This window comes from Alosa pseudoharengus, unplaced genomic scaffold, assembly GCF_046254945.1.
Source record: "Alosa pseudoharengus isolate Yale_2024_CS ecotype anadromous, Long Island Sound unplaced genomic scaffold, YU_APseudo_1.1 YU_APseudo_1.1_scf_6, whole genome shotgun sequence".
Taxonomy (NCBI): Eukaryota; Metazoa; Chordata; class Actinopteri; order Clupeiformes; family Clupeidae; genus Alosa; species Alosa pseudoharengus.
The window spans coordinates 18,919,967-18,933,366 of record NW_027468848.1 but is presented as its reverse complement, the minus strand read 5'-3'; the positions used below and the strand labels follow the sequence as shown (position 1 = coordinate 18,933,366).

General features: G+C 43.5%; 1 protein-coding gene across 1 annotated transcript in view; it reads right to left on the bottom strand.

Moving 5' to 3' along the window:
- Nucleotides 1-13,400, bottom strand: part of LOC143106838 (transmembrane protein 132C) — a 160,117-nt gene that overhangs the window by 14,331 nt on the left and 132,386 nt on the right. The window contains exon 6 of the mRNA XM_076271313.1: nucleotides 12,085-12,228. Within this exon, the coding sequence (XP_076127428.1) occupies nucleotides 12,085-12,228 (144 nt within the window). The remainder of the gene's footprint in view (nucleotides 1-12,084; nucleotides 12,229-13,400) is intronic.

The window sequence follows — 13,400 nt, the reverse complement described above, 5'->3', positions numbered from 1 at the left end:
ATTGTCTGCTCACACACACATAACCTTAGGTTATCCTCATCCTGCTTTGAACACAGTTGTATTATATAGCATTTTAAGCACCACCAGTTTGGGAAAAGCCTGCGCTGCACAAGTGCTGACCTACCGAAATAAGTTCTAATGCATCCGAGAGTTTGGGATTGTCGCGCACTATGCTTACTCTTCAGCTGATAAGGTGTTCCAGAGAGAAGTTGCATGTTCCGTCGCAGACAAATGAATCCATAACACCATGGACGTCAATTCCGATGTAAACATAGCCTACTGTGCAAATAACTCAAGTCGCTGTTACGTACGGTGGGCTATTTGGTGGTTTCTTTATCTGGTAAGTGAAATCTGCATTTTCCTCTCGAGTTAAACGTGTGCTTGCTTGTGCCAAGGCTATATATAGGCTACCGTAGCCTATTGGTGTTGTGGAGTGGCTATGTTGTAAGAATGAGAAATTGATATAATGAGGCTTTTGCGCAATAGGCGAAAAAGAGCGGAGATAAACAACAATGCGCTTTTACTGTAGTGGAGCTTACGAGATGGAAACAAAAGGGAAAAGGCTTTTAAGATGCCCATTTAAATTGTAGCGTAATGCACTCTTGTGTGTTTTAGCATAAATCCGAAATAAGGAGGAATGTGAGGAGGCTCCTATTAACTGTAAAGAATGCATCTGCAATCTAAACATGAAACACAATCGCTGGAAACACAGCTAAGGTCGGGAGACAAAGCAGCAAATGTGCATCTTGTCTGCAGTCGTTCATTCAAGATCAACAGAGTAACGCAAGTAACGAACTCACGAAATTTCAGTAATTGTAATTGCGTTACTGGATTTACAAAAATACTTCGTTACATGCTCGTTACCACTAAAAGTAGTGGAATTACAGTAACGCGTTACTTTGTAACGTATTACTCCCAACACTGAATATCATATAATTACATTGTAATAATACAATACATATGTGATACAAAGAGTAATTTCAGTATAACTATGAGACCATCAAGGGAATGATGGTGTTCAGAAAGAGACTAGTAATAAGATGAGGGCTCCTTTTTCATTTAAAGACAAAAAGAGTGTGACAATTTGCTGAAGAGCAAATAGATATTATGTAGATATTAATAGGCAGCGAGGGAAAAGAGTATTAATTTCCCTAACACTGAGTTTGAATGAAACACGCCACAATTAACTGATATTAAGTGGTAATGAGTGTCGGCAAGCTGCTGATGATGATGATGATGAAGATGATTTTTGTCAACAACGATAAAAGCCTTTCTTGTCCATACGGTGCTCTCAGATGAGCGGGAAACGATGGTGACAGTCAGATGGCTAATATGCTCAAGAACATTATTACGCATCCCCCGACTTCTCACTTATTCCCCACGACACGGCAGGAGGAGTTTTTTCTTTCCATGAGGCCTGTTGTCTGCCAGAGTATCATTCTTGTGTGCACCACTGAGTGAGCAGTTACCCAGAATTCCATCTTTCTTGCCAGGAGTCTCAGCATCTCCCCTCTCCCTTTCATTAACTGTACTTCATCAGATTTGCTCAAGTCTCTCTCTAACACTCTCTCTCTCTCTCTGCATCTCTCTATCTTTCTCCCTCTCTGTGAGCCTCTTCTTCACTCTCACGCTCTCCATCTATATTGAGAGGCAGGTGTTGGTTCGGCAGGGGCTGGGATATCAAAGCTGGCTGGCCCGCGCCTGAGTGTGGAGAGGCATCTGTCGAGCCTGCCTGTCAAGGGCCATGCGATTAGACAGGAAATCTGCAGCCCTAATGGCGCCGTAATGAAACGCGGAAAGCGCTGCGATGAGTCACATGCTCATCTATAATCCAAACAAGGACAAACGTGTCAGATCCAATAGCTTCGACCTGTATATTAAAATTAAACAGCGCCACTGATTAGACCGTTAATTAGAGCTGAGCAACATGTTACGAGCGCATCTTTGTGACACACTGGCCGGGTCTGCTTTTCTGAAGACATGTTTGTGCGCGACGGATAAGATATGTGACTTTGCTCTTTTCTTGCCACTCTTTTTTTCCCTGCTCCTCCTCCCCGGGACTTGTTTGTCTCAGTCTCCAGTGCTTGATGGCATACTCTGCAGCAGCTGCAAGGGGCAGTGTAAACACATTCCCCTTTGTCAACACAAACAGCTGAGCCATGGGTTTGATGACACTGAAAAATTGATTTAATCTCTGTCTCTCTCTTAAAGAGCGAGGTGGGGGGATGGCGTGGGGAGGGTGTGTGTGTATGTGTGTGTGTGTGTGGAGGGGTAGAGTGCATGGCAGCACAAGGTTCCTCTGCGGAGCAGAGGCCAGACAGCTGTCCCCACAAAAAAGCCAAAAGAGAGAGAAAGAGGGAGAGAGAGAGAGAGAGAGAGAGGGAGGGAGAGGGAAGGAGAAAAAATTATGGTTGAACTGGAACAAGGATGAAGGCTACAGTCTCACACCCAAGAGGACATTCGCATAAATCGTTAAGAGATTTGTGTGTCTGTGTGTGGAGGGGGGGGTATATACCCTAAACATCTCCAAAGCTATTAGTAACAAAATTTCACAGCAAAGTACAAAATTACCAAGGGGAAAATGCACTGTGCAGCAATTCAATTCCAACGGTTCACACATCATTTACAGACTCCGATTAGGCAAAATTATCTTATGTTTTCAGCTTTCCCCATCAATTTTCTGTAAATACATCTAAAGAAAATGGAGGATTTCCTTTTTTTCAAAAATATAAAAACTGTTCGGGAGTCTCTCACTTTTATGCAAACTACAGAGCAACAACACCAGACAAGCCACAATGATTTAGAAGGAGTCCTGTTACATTTATGGCTCTCCACTTTACATATCGACATTTTTGTCAGTTAGAATTAAACGTGGGTTTACATTGATTGTCAGTATGCAAAGGCCCGTAGTGTGATGCATTCTCTCCACTAAAAAAATAATTCCAAACACTGTAGAATTAATATTTGATAAACATGTACATGCAGTTAGTAGAGATGCAGATGGGATTTAAAACACCAGTGTGTAAGGAAACTGCATAGATACTTTTGAAAAACATTATTTTATGTAAGGCATAATGCAGGCTATTGTCCACCGGTCATTATTGGACATTATTACACGGCTCTTGAGAGTGCTGCAAAAAGTTCCATTCACATGAATGGGCCTTCCCAACATTCGGACCTATGTTATATCTATTTATCACCCGGAGAAAAGAAATACTCTTTTCTGACTTGCTGACTTTCATTTTCAATGAAGCTCCATTGTCATAAGTGAATGGACTACTCAAGGACTGATGAAAGACTTGTTGAATCAGAAGTACAAAATCCATTGCCACTGGCAGTGGTCATTAATTCTTTGCAGCGGTCATTATGCGGAATTATTGGACCTCCAAACGTTGGGAAGGTCCTTTCATATTAATGGAACTTTCTGCAGCATTCTGAAGAACTGTATAATACATTTAGTCATATGTTAAAAAAAGCAACCACTCAACCAATCAGGATGTGTTTGTCTTCTCAGTATCCCACAACACAGTATGTGCAATCAAAGTATTTGTGCACACACACACACACACACACACACACACACACACACACACACACACACACATACACAAAGACACACACACACAGACACACACACACACACACACACACAGACACATTTACACAAATACACACATGCACATATACAGCACACGCACATAGCAAACCTCCAAAAACTTCAGCGCTTGCTCTCCCACACTGTGACAAATGGTGGATTATTCAGCTGACAATGCAAAACATTGCCGGAGCCGAGATAGACCAATCATTTCATAGGCCCGGGCATCAAATTACTCGGAAGAATTGGCACTTGCTTTGTGCCAGGCCAGAGGAGAGTGAAAGAGGAGGAAACGATAGAAAATGGAAGACTAGGCAGGGCAAAAAAAAAGGGCTTCAAAGCAGAGAAAGCAGGCAAGAGGGGCAGGTGAATTCATTTCCTGGATGGCTGGGGGAACGGCGCGGGCACCTCCTTTCAAAAGCAAAAGCAGGCAATGAGAGGTCTTTTCAGAGTAAAAAAGGGGCTGGATCTTCCTTGTTATTTCCCCACCACATTATTTCCCGAGCAGCAGCTCGGTGCGAGCCAACGGGGGCTGTTACTGGGTGCCGCCCGACGCTGCCGTGTTTTGTCATCCACGCGTTTGTGTACGGAGGGACCCCTGCTGGACGTAGCTGATGCATTCACGCCATAAATCATGCCTTAATCCCAGTCACCCCCCCCCCCCCCCCCCAAAACAACTCACCGCTGCTGCCGCCGCCGCTCCATCTGACCGCACTGAGTTGGACTAAATTGGAATCTAAACGGCCTCTCCCACTCGGGAGGATAAGACAAATATTTAAATTTGGAGCATTGAATGTGACATTGCCCGAGGCAGCTGGGTCCCCGGAGAGAGGGATTTCAGGGACAGTAAACTTTCTTCACGCGTTTGAGATTCCATCTCTCAATCATATCCTATGGGGGCAGAGCACATCAATCCACTGTGCACCTAGTGCGCATTACGAGGCTGCCTGGCAGGCTCTCCCAATGAAGCCAGACGACTTTAGCGGTTCCCCGCGTTATCATTCTTATATGTTTAGTCTAATAGCATTTCTTCTGAAAAATCATAGGGATAATCATATTGCCCGTCACCTCGCATTTACCTGGAACCAAACTGCTCCCTAATGGCCCATTCCAATGCAGTGTTGATGGCGGAGATTGAGGGTAAAGAGAGAGACTGAGGAGAGCAATATTGAAACGATATACAGACAAAAAAAAAAGAGGATGAAGACAGAGAGACAATCCTTGAAGTTTACAGCGCATGCCAGCCCACTAGCTCACTCACACTATCTCACAGTAACAGTGTGAAAATAAAGAAAAGATACAGAGAGATGTGAGAGAGGAGAGGGAAAGAGATATAAAATCAGAGACATAACACAGGAGTCAATTCCACACATTTTAAAGGAATATGAAATAGGAGACGCCGTGTGGGAGACACAGGCTTGGACAAAGAGGGACACAGAGAGAGGGGAAAAAGAGAGTTAAAAAGGACTCTGGACTTAGTGGTTAAAAAAAGAGATTCAGCCATTTACATAAGTATTTGCATAGGGATATAAGTCAAGTGTGCCCTGAATGTGTCTCCGGGTATATTATTATTAGTGGTATAAGCCTTTCCAGACCGTGTCCCCGATGAGTATTTGATGCAGTGAAAACAATGTTCCCTCATAAGGAGAGAGTTGAGACACTACAGCTTCATTTGGACTTTCCCTTGACTTGCTCTACACAGCAGTAATGGCACTTCAGTGTCACCAAAGTGAGCTGCAGAGATCCTATGCTGGGAAATGGATGATAAACAGTAGAATTGGCAGCAATGTGTCATAATTCAATAATGGATTTCTGAACAGCGAGAATAGAATGTGAGCCGGTGAGAGAAATTTCTACACCATCAATGTCTGGAACATATCAGAAATTGCCCATTTTTTGTAGGGCACAGGTATAGTGTCTGACATTTATACTGTAGGCTACACACTTCCACAAGTTATTCTAGTTGCTAACTGATGCTAGCCTTATGAAAATGCAATCTGTTATGGTATTTCACCTCAGTACCAACAGTAAAGACTCCCTACATGAAACGTAATATATATCGTAAAAGCACCAACTACCGCCCCTTTCGTTCGAAAATTCTAAAACAGTGGTCCCCAAACTTTTTCTTCCGAGGGCCAGCTCACTATGCCTGGCTCTAAAAGAGGGCCAGAGACTCGGAGTATATCAGTAACCATAAATAGCTTTGTGCTGTGAACAGGGATGGATTACTGCAAGGGCCTACCGGGCCCAGGCCCAGGGGCCCAAGGGGTCAGGGGGCCCTAAAGCCTAAGCCTTTGCATGGAATCATTGCCTCAATATCAACAAATCAGGATGTAGGCTATGAATCTGATTGAATTTACAATGGGCAATCCCCAAAATGCACCAGAATACAGGAAATCACATCAAACAAATTAAAACAATTCTGGGGGAGGACCCCCAAACCCCCCCTCCCACATATACGACAATTAGTGGGGGGCCCTTAATACATCTGGGCCCAGGGGCCCAAAAGTTCATAATCCGCCTATGGCTGTGAACAACAACAGTCTACCTTAGTTGAATATTCCATTACTTTTAATCATAGGCTACTGCAATTTAATACCATTGTTAGCTGTGTTTATATTGCCATCATCATATCATGTAAAATGTAGCTCAAATTAAATAATATTAATAAAAAAGACTTTAGCATTCCCAAAAGTATTAGAAGGGAGTCCTAAAAGTGTATTTTATTCAAAATGTGTGAACTCTGCTCTGTGTCTTTGCATACACAGCTCAAGTTGTGAACAAGCAATATCCTACAAATAATTTAAAGTTCTCAAACTATGAGAGTTGCTGGCAAAAACATCTGAAATGACCACCATTCTAACGTTCACTCACTTAATGAGAACTTTGTGAATTTGTATGAACATTTGAAGAACATTTCAATAAAAAATAGAAATAATTATCCCAGAAAGTCCCAGAAATATGACTTGAATAGAAGTTAGTTAGTTGTTAACAATTAATTGATACACTTTTAGAATACTTTGAGCACTGATGCAGTCAGGCCTCTTACATTGTTTTCAGGTAGGTTCATTCCGTTTTCGATGGCAAACGCGAAACAGCGCCAAAGCAACCACTAGTGGACAAAAAGAATATTACATGTGTATTGTTAAACTCGCCATAGAGAATGAATGGGGGAAATTACGGAGGTTATAGTTTGACGATGTTGTACTCCCGTGCGGGCCAGATGCTATATACCACAGACATGTTTTGGGGGGGCCACCCAAAATGAGGTGGCGGGCCGTAGTTTGGGGACCACTGTTCTAAAACAACAATGTTTTTTAATAATTCAAAATAACATTTGATAAATTAACATTACATTTTTCAGTAGTCATAGAAATCTGGTTTGGTTCTTACCGGGGCTTTTACTGCCTGAAATATCCTATTTTGTTTACCATGCTCTGAGTTTAGTGCTGGGCTAGTGGGAGCCTATTTCTGCCCTTTCACACGGCACATGAATGGTTAGACCGAGAATTCTCGTCGCAAATAAAAAATCCACTAGAGCTCCAAGCAGATTTCTACACACAGCCTTACAACACTGTTTACAGCTCTTTGAGTCACGGTAAAATGTCATTTTTGGTACATAGCTAATTTAGATACACTTATAGTGTGGGTGCTTGCGTTTCTTTAGGAATCCGCCGTCTTGGTTTGTATAGGCGGTAATAGGTGGCGTTTCTGTAGATGAACTACGTTTTAATACAGGTGGCTGTTATTGTGTGCAGGAGACACTGCTGGGATAAAAAATTTGGTTCAGGTGCACGACTCCTTCAGAAAATGTCCTCTTTGGTGTGACAGGGCACATTTGAATTCTGCCACACTCGCAGCACTGGGGGCTGGGGGGGAAATGGCTCTGAAAGAGCTGTAATTGGTGATGCACACGCTGGTGTGCAAACACAAGGTGCCTGGCACTGGCAGATTCCTGCATATCAAACAGGAGCCGTTGTCATTACTGAGCAGGTGACGCTTTACCTGCAGCTTGTGTGTGTGTGTGTGTGTGTGTGTGTGTGGTGCCTGCCCCCCCCCCAGAGCTGCTGTTTGTGTTTTGCATTTGATTCCCCATATGGATCCTATCATGCCATTGCCTAACACACACACACACACACACACACACAAACACACACATACACGGCAGGAGATTTCCTTAAAGTGCGAGACAAAGAAGGAGCCAGATAATTCCTCTGTAAAAACCCAGAAGCCCCAGTCGTATTGTTATTTACAGTAAAAGGAGTCTGAGGCTTTCCTCCCTTAGAACTTCAACCTCATTCAGTCATACTGCTTGATGGGCTTTGTAGTTTACTAATATGCAAACTGTATGCGTTTCGACCCCAATCTTAGAATGTAGAATGGATACCATAATGCACATAATTAGCTTCTCCTGACAGATTTTTTCAACCATATTTATTATCACCATTGTATAGAATATGATGGCTAACACACTTTAAATGCTGATAAGCTCTTTGATGTATTTATTACTGCTATCGCTTCTGGTCCACAGTGCATCTGTGAAAGACTCCTCACCAGCGATGGGTCTAAATGTGTGCTGAGGGACAGTGGAGGATAGGAAGAGGGACAGAGCGAGCATTAGCGGTAGGCTAGTAATGGCAGACTGTACCACTGTGTGCGACTGATGGCACGCTAATGCACAGCAGAAGAGCCATAATGGTCCTCAGGAGGGGGGACCCAGTTGGCAGGGGGTGGATGAGGGGGGCGGAGAATGGCCGCTTTCCACAGAGAGGCGACCAGGGAGGGTCAGGCCAGAAGACTTTCGGAAGCTGGCAAACGACCCTCCCCTGACCGGCAGAGCTCCCTGGGCCTGAGTTACAGTTCAGCGGAGCGAGGTGTGTCCATTACGGAAACGGATCAGTGTCGAGGGAGCCTTTTTAGTGAGAGCCACTACGAGCCTCTTCAACAGGCTCTTTGGGTGGGGATGTGTCAGCATTGTAAAGTAATTACAGGCTAATTAGTTATTGATCTGAGAGCCAGTTACGTTTATGGGGGTTTATAGTGTGGGGGGGCTACAACAGCTCAGGCTGAAGCCTTGTATGACAACCTTGTACTCCTCAGGGTTTCTCAAGGTCAATCTGCTCTGCAGTGTACTCCACACTCTGGAGGTGAAATCATACTGCTCTTTTCTGAAACTTCCATCAAGTGTTAATGGTGTCATTTACGAAATCTAAATGTGTCTTTCAACAAATCCTTCCATACCTGCATCCTGTGTTGCTGAATGCTGAAAGCTTTTTAAAAAAAGGTAAATGACAGACTTATCTAGTCTTAGAGATTTATCTGTATAAAGCATATCCTCCTGACTACCAGCAGTCCAATTTTGTCCTCTATTTGTACACTTGACTATCTCCCATATCATGCATACTACTGAACTAACTGCTTTTGTTCTCTACAGAGGACATTTAGGATGTTTAATTGATATCAAATGTATGGGAGTGGGGATTTGGGAACTCCCTCTGGAGGGGTGTAGATAGATAATACCAATATCAACTAATATGTTAGCACAAAAATCAACCCCTTGTACATTTAATGTATGCATTTGACTGCAAAGTTCTTTAGCATTCTGCAATGCTGCTAACAGATGGACTCAGACACATTAAAAGAGCAGGGAAGACCAAAACAATGCTTAAATACATCAAGAAAAAAATGATATACCAAAAATGAACTTATAGTAAATAATGAAATAAAAGCCAGCACAAATAGAAAGAAGAGATTAGCCTAATTCAAAATGAATAAAGGTAAACAAAACAGTAAAACAAAAGAGAGCATAAAAGTAAGCCCGTCAGCAAGTAAATTGATAAACACAATGGCAAAAGGTGTTGGAACAAGTTTTTGTTTTTCTAGTTTTTAGTTGCTAACACAAAGTGATGCCTTGGGGTCTCTAGCTTTGCTCTAACAAAAAAAAAGACTATTCTAAACTCTGGTCATGTTCCTCAGATGATCAACTCAGTTTGCATTTCAGGCCAGAGTTGTATTAGGAAAAGGCCTCATCTAAATGTCTATCAAGATACACTATGCATTTCACTGTTCTAGGCTAAGGTGATTCCTAACAGGGACTGACAGTGAACTGTTTTGGATGTGAACTGACACACCACAAGCCAATGAATGGGGTTTAAAAAAATCAGTTAAATCAATTTAAAAACAATTCCAAAATGGCCTGGTACCATTTCAAAGGGGCTTTTAAAGCAGCTGAAATATGAGACAGGGGAGGGCTCTTTTCTCTTTGCTCTTTTCAGCCTAGTAGGCTGATAACCTGTCTGGCTGAGTCTGAAAGGAGAGAATGATGTGCATTGGAAAGGCTTCTGCCGGCTGCATGTTAGCCCTCTTAAAGTCTATTAGATGGCACACACAGGAGTGAGAGGTGTGGGTATTTGCTGTGTGCTGCACTAATCCACTTACCAATTCATTCACTTTATCATCAGAGAGCGTACACAAACACACTCACACACACACACACACACACACACACACACACACACACACACACACACACACACACACACAGGTTTCCAGAGAGTTGATGCTAATCTGGTAAAGTTTGATCAGGTTAGGAGCAGAAGGGCTGTCTTGGGCGCCTTGCTCCCTCCCACGAGCCCCGCGTAGTTTGCTTCGCTTGCATCTCATACTTGTAACTCTGCCCCCTCCCGCAAGATAGGTACACACACACACACACTAACACACACAGATGATCTACACACAGTCAGCCACAGAGCCCAGCTTTCTTTCAGAGGACACTTTCAATCATGCCACCAGCTGAGACGTGTCAAACAAAGCATCCGCTTTATTAAATGAATGTCGGATCGGAAAAAAGAAAACGATCAATCTGTAATCCTCTTTGTTTTGTATGCTTGGCACCCGCCTTTCCAACAACCCCTGCACCCCCCTACCCACCCCCACATCTCTACACAAAACACACACACTCACAGACACACACACACACACACACACACACAAACACACACACATACACACACACAGAGCCCCCTCCTCTCCCAGAAACTAGCTACCACTCCCTCTTTCTCTTTGTCAGATTCAATTAGGACGGACATTACTGGGGGAATCTTCACAACAGCCAATTACGTGCGTAACCCCTCCACGCCGGGCGCTTAACGCCGTGCCGTTAAATAGAAGATTTGAATGCTAAGCCTCGAGGACCACTGCTGACAAGTTTATTTGTTTTATCCAGGCGCCATCATGAGCCCACCCTTCAGCCCATGAAAACGCAATTAAGAAACACTGGAAACCACGGCAACCTCCGCGCACCCCCACTCCCTCCATGCGTAATCTACAGAGCAGTCTGCCAGCATGCTCTCCCACCTCGACTGTGCCAGGTGATTGTTCTGACATGACATTAGCTATGATTTAGTAATGCTTTAGTCCTGGGCTCTCTTCATGTGATAACTTACATTTGCCCTTCGTGACAACTGATGTAAGTGTACTTAAATATTTATGAAGGCTGATTTAAACTCATGTCAGCCATCCTTAAGACTGCTAATGCTGTCATTGCAGTATAGTGCAGAATTTTACTATTCCCATTTCATATGTTTTTAATATCAAATTGCATCACATTTTAGCCTTTATCTTAAAAACTCTTTACTTACAAACCTAAATATTACCTTTGACAACAGTATTGTCTACAGTATATTGTATTACCGGTATATATAACAGTATATTGACAATTTTTATAAGGTAAGTGGTTATAACTACCGGTAGGTACAATTCAACAGTTTCCCTTGGGTCACTTTCAGAGAGAAAATTATACCCTGTTAAAGGCTCCGGGAAAATCTGTCAAAAGTATTTGTTTGCTTCTAATGTAAGTTGTCATGTTGGCTGTTTACAGTTGTCAGTTAGCTCACACACAGTTCTGTTTGCTTCATCTTTTCAAGCAACAAACTTGACAAAGAATTTCAGTTCAATTTCCCACCCGAGGTACACAGACATCCTACATTCTACTCTGGTGCTTTGCCCTGGGTGACAAAGACAGCAATTGAGAAGTAAACGTTCGCGCTAATAACACGCTTTGTTGCTGTAGTTTCTCTTCTGGTGGTAGGGAAAACGCTTCTTGCTCGGCTGTATTGATTGTATTTAAAGAGCCACCTCCCTTCTTGTAACAGGAAATTGCTTCAATATTGAATCTGTCGGAAGATCCAACCTCTGTTTTTGGGCAGAGTCCAGGACATGGCATTGTGCTTCTGTCAGGGCTATTTTTACAACATGCATACATATGCACGTTCTAGTGGATCCATGCTACAAAAGAGTAGGCCTACATCTCAGGCTTTATGGTTACACGTTGCAACAACAACAGCAGTAATACCCTTTGAGGTACACTGTAGGCAACAAGATTAAATGTGATGGGAATTTTCACTGGGAGAGATAAAACCGAGAGAGAAGACAAAGATCAATGTAAGCTTCAGTGAGTGCAGTTGGGGGGGGGGGGGGGGGTCGGCTACCTTCACCACGTCTTCATCGGTGGACGCACAGCCCACCATGCCGTCCACTTCCCTCACGGTGCCGTCCTGCTCCACGGTCACCAGCTTCACAGGGACGGAGACGCGCTGTCCAGTCAGAATGGCAGTGTTCAGGATCTCTGTGTCCTGAGAAACAGAAAGAAAGATATACAGAGAGAGGGATAGAGAGAGAGAGAGAGAGAGAGAGAGGGATAGAGGGAGAGAGAGAAGAGAGAGAGAGAAAAAGTGAGCATTTACCCTCATCAGAGGTTTACTTGGTAATAGCTGTAAAATGGCAGCACTAAGCCCTATACAATTACACTGTACACTGGGTATACATCTGCTGGTTGGTTGTATAAAGGTTTATGCATACAGTATGTGAAGATATGGATAAACCTTAGTAAGACCCCCGCATGTCATGGAAAAGTAACCCTGTAATGCATTTGTAAGTGAAGCATTCGTCTGTGTCATCCAACAGTGTTGTCCAAAAGCATTGAAGTCAGAGAGCTCTAAACTTACTAGTACCTTCACTCTGTTAACTCTTCTCCAATCCAATCTCTTAGAAATACTGGGTATACGTCTGTATTATATTATCTCAAACACATCTTGCATGCATGAATAATTTTGGCTCAGAACACAACAAAACAATAATAAAAAAAAAAAATTGCCACTTCAAAATGCGCAAGAGCATAATCTGAAGGGTGGCATTTATGCATTTATGCAGATGATAACAAGCACACAAAGGCTACTGGATCAATATCACGACCCCCGCTCATTGACGTGAGGACGTTAGCTATTCATTACAGTCTGAGCCCCCCTCCTTTCCAGAATGAGCAATGAGCTCTCCTTCCGCAGTTATTTAGGCGCATATTAATTTCAGTATTTACTGTATAAATATTTAATGTGCGACAGCCCACCCCGACGCTGCCCCCAACCCCCCTGGGGAGGTGACACAGTCTCCTCCGGCTTTATCCAGGCTGGATCACAGGAGGGACTGGTGGCCGTTCGGAATCGCCAAGCCGGAATGACATTTCAACTTTATGAAAAGCCCGGTAATTGCTCTGAGAGAGCGGGTCAGCCTGGACGGCCCCATCAGCCGTATCCGTGGCAATTACGAGCGAGTGTGTTACAGCAGGAGGCTCACCGACGACCTCGCTGCCATGCCACACACACACACACACACACACACACACACAGACTGCAAGCCAGGGGAAGATAGGGACCAAAAGAATAGGCTTCCACTGACCACAGACGATGAGAGGAGAAGAGAAGAGAGGAGAGGAGAGGGAGCTGTGATTCACTCTTGCTACTGTAAAAGC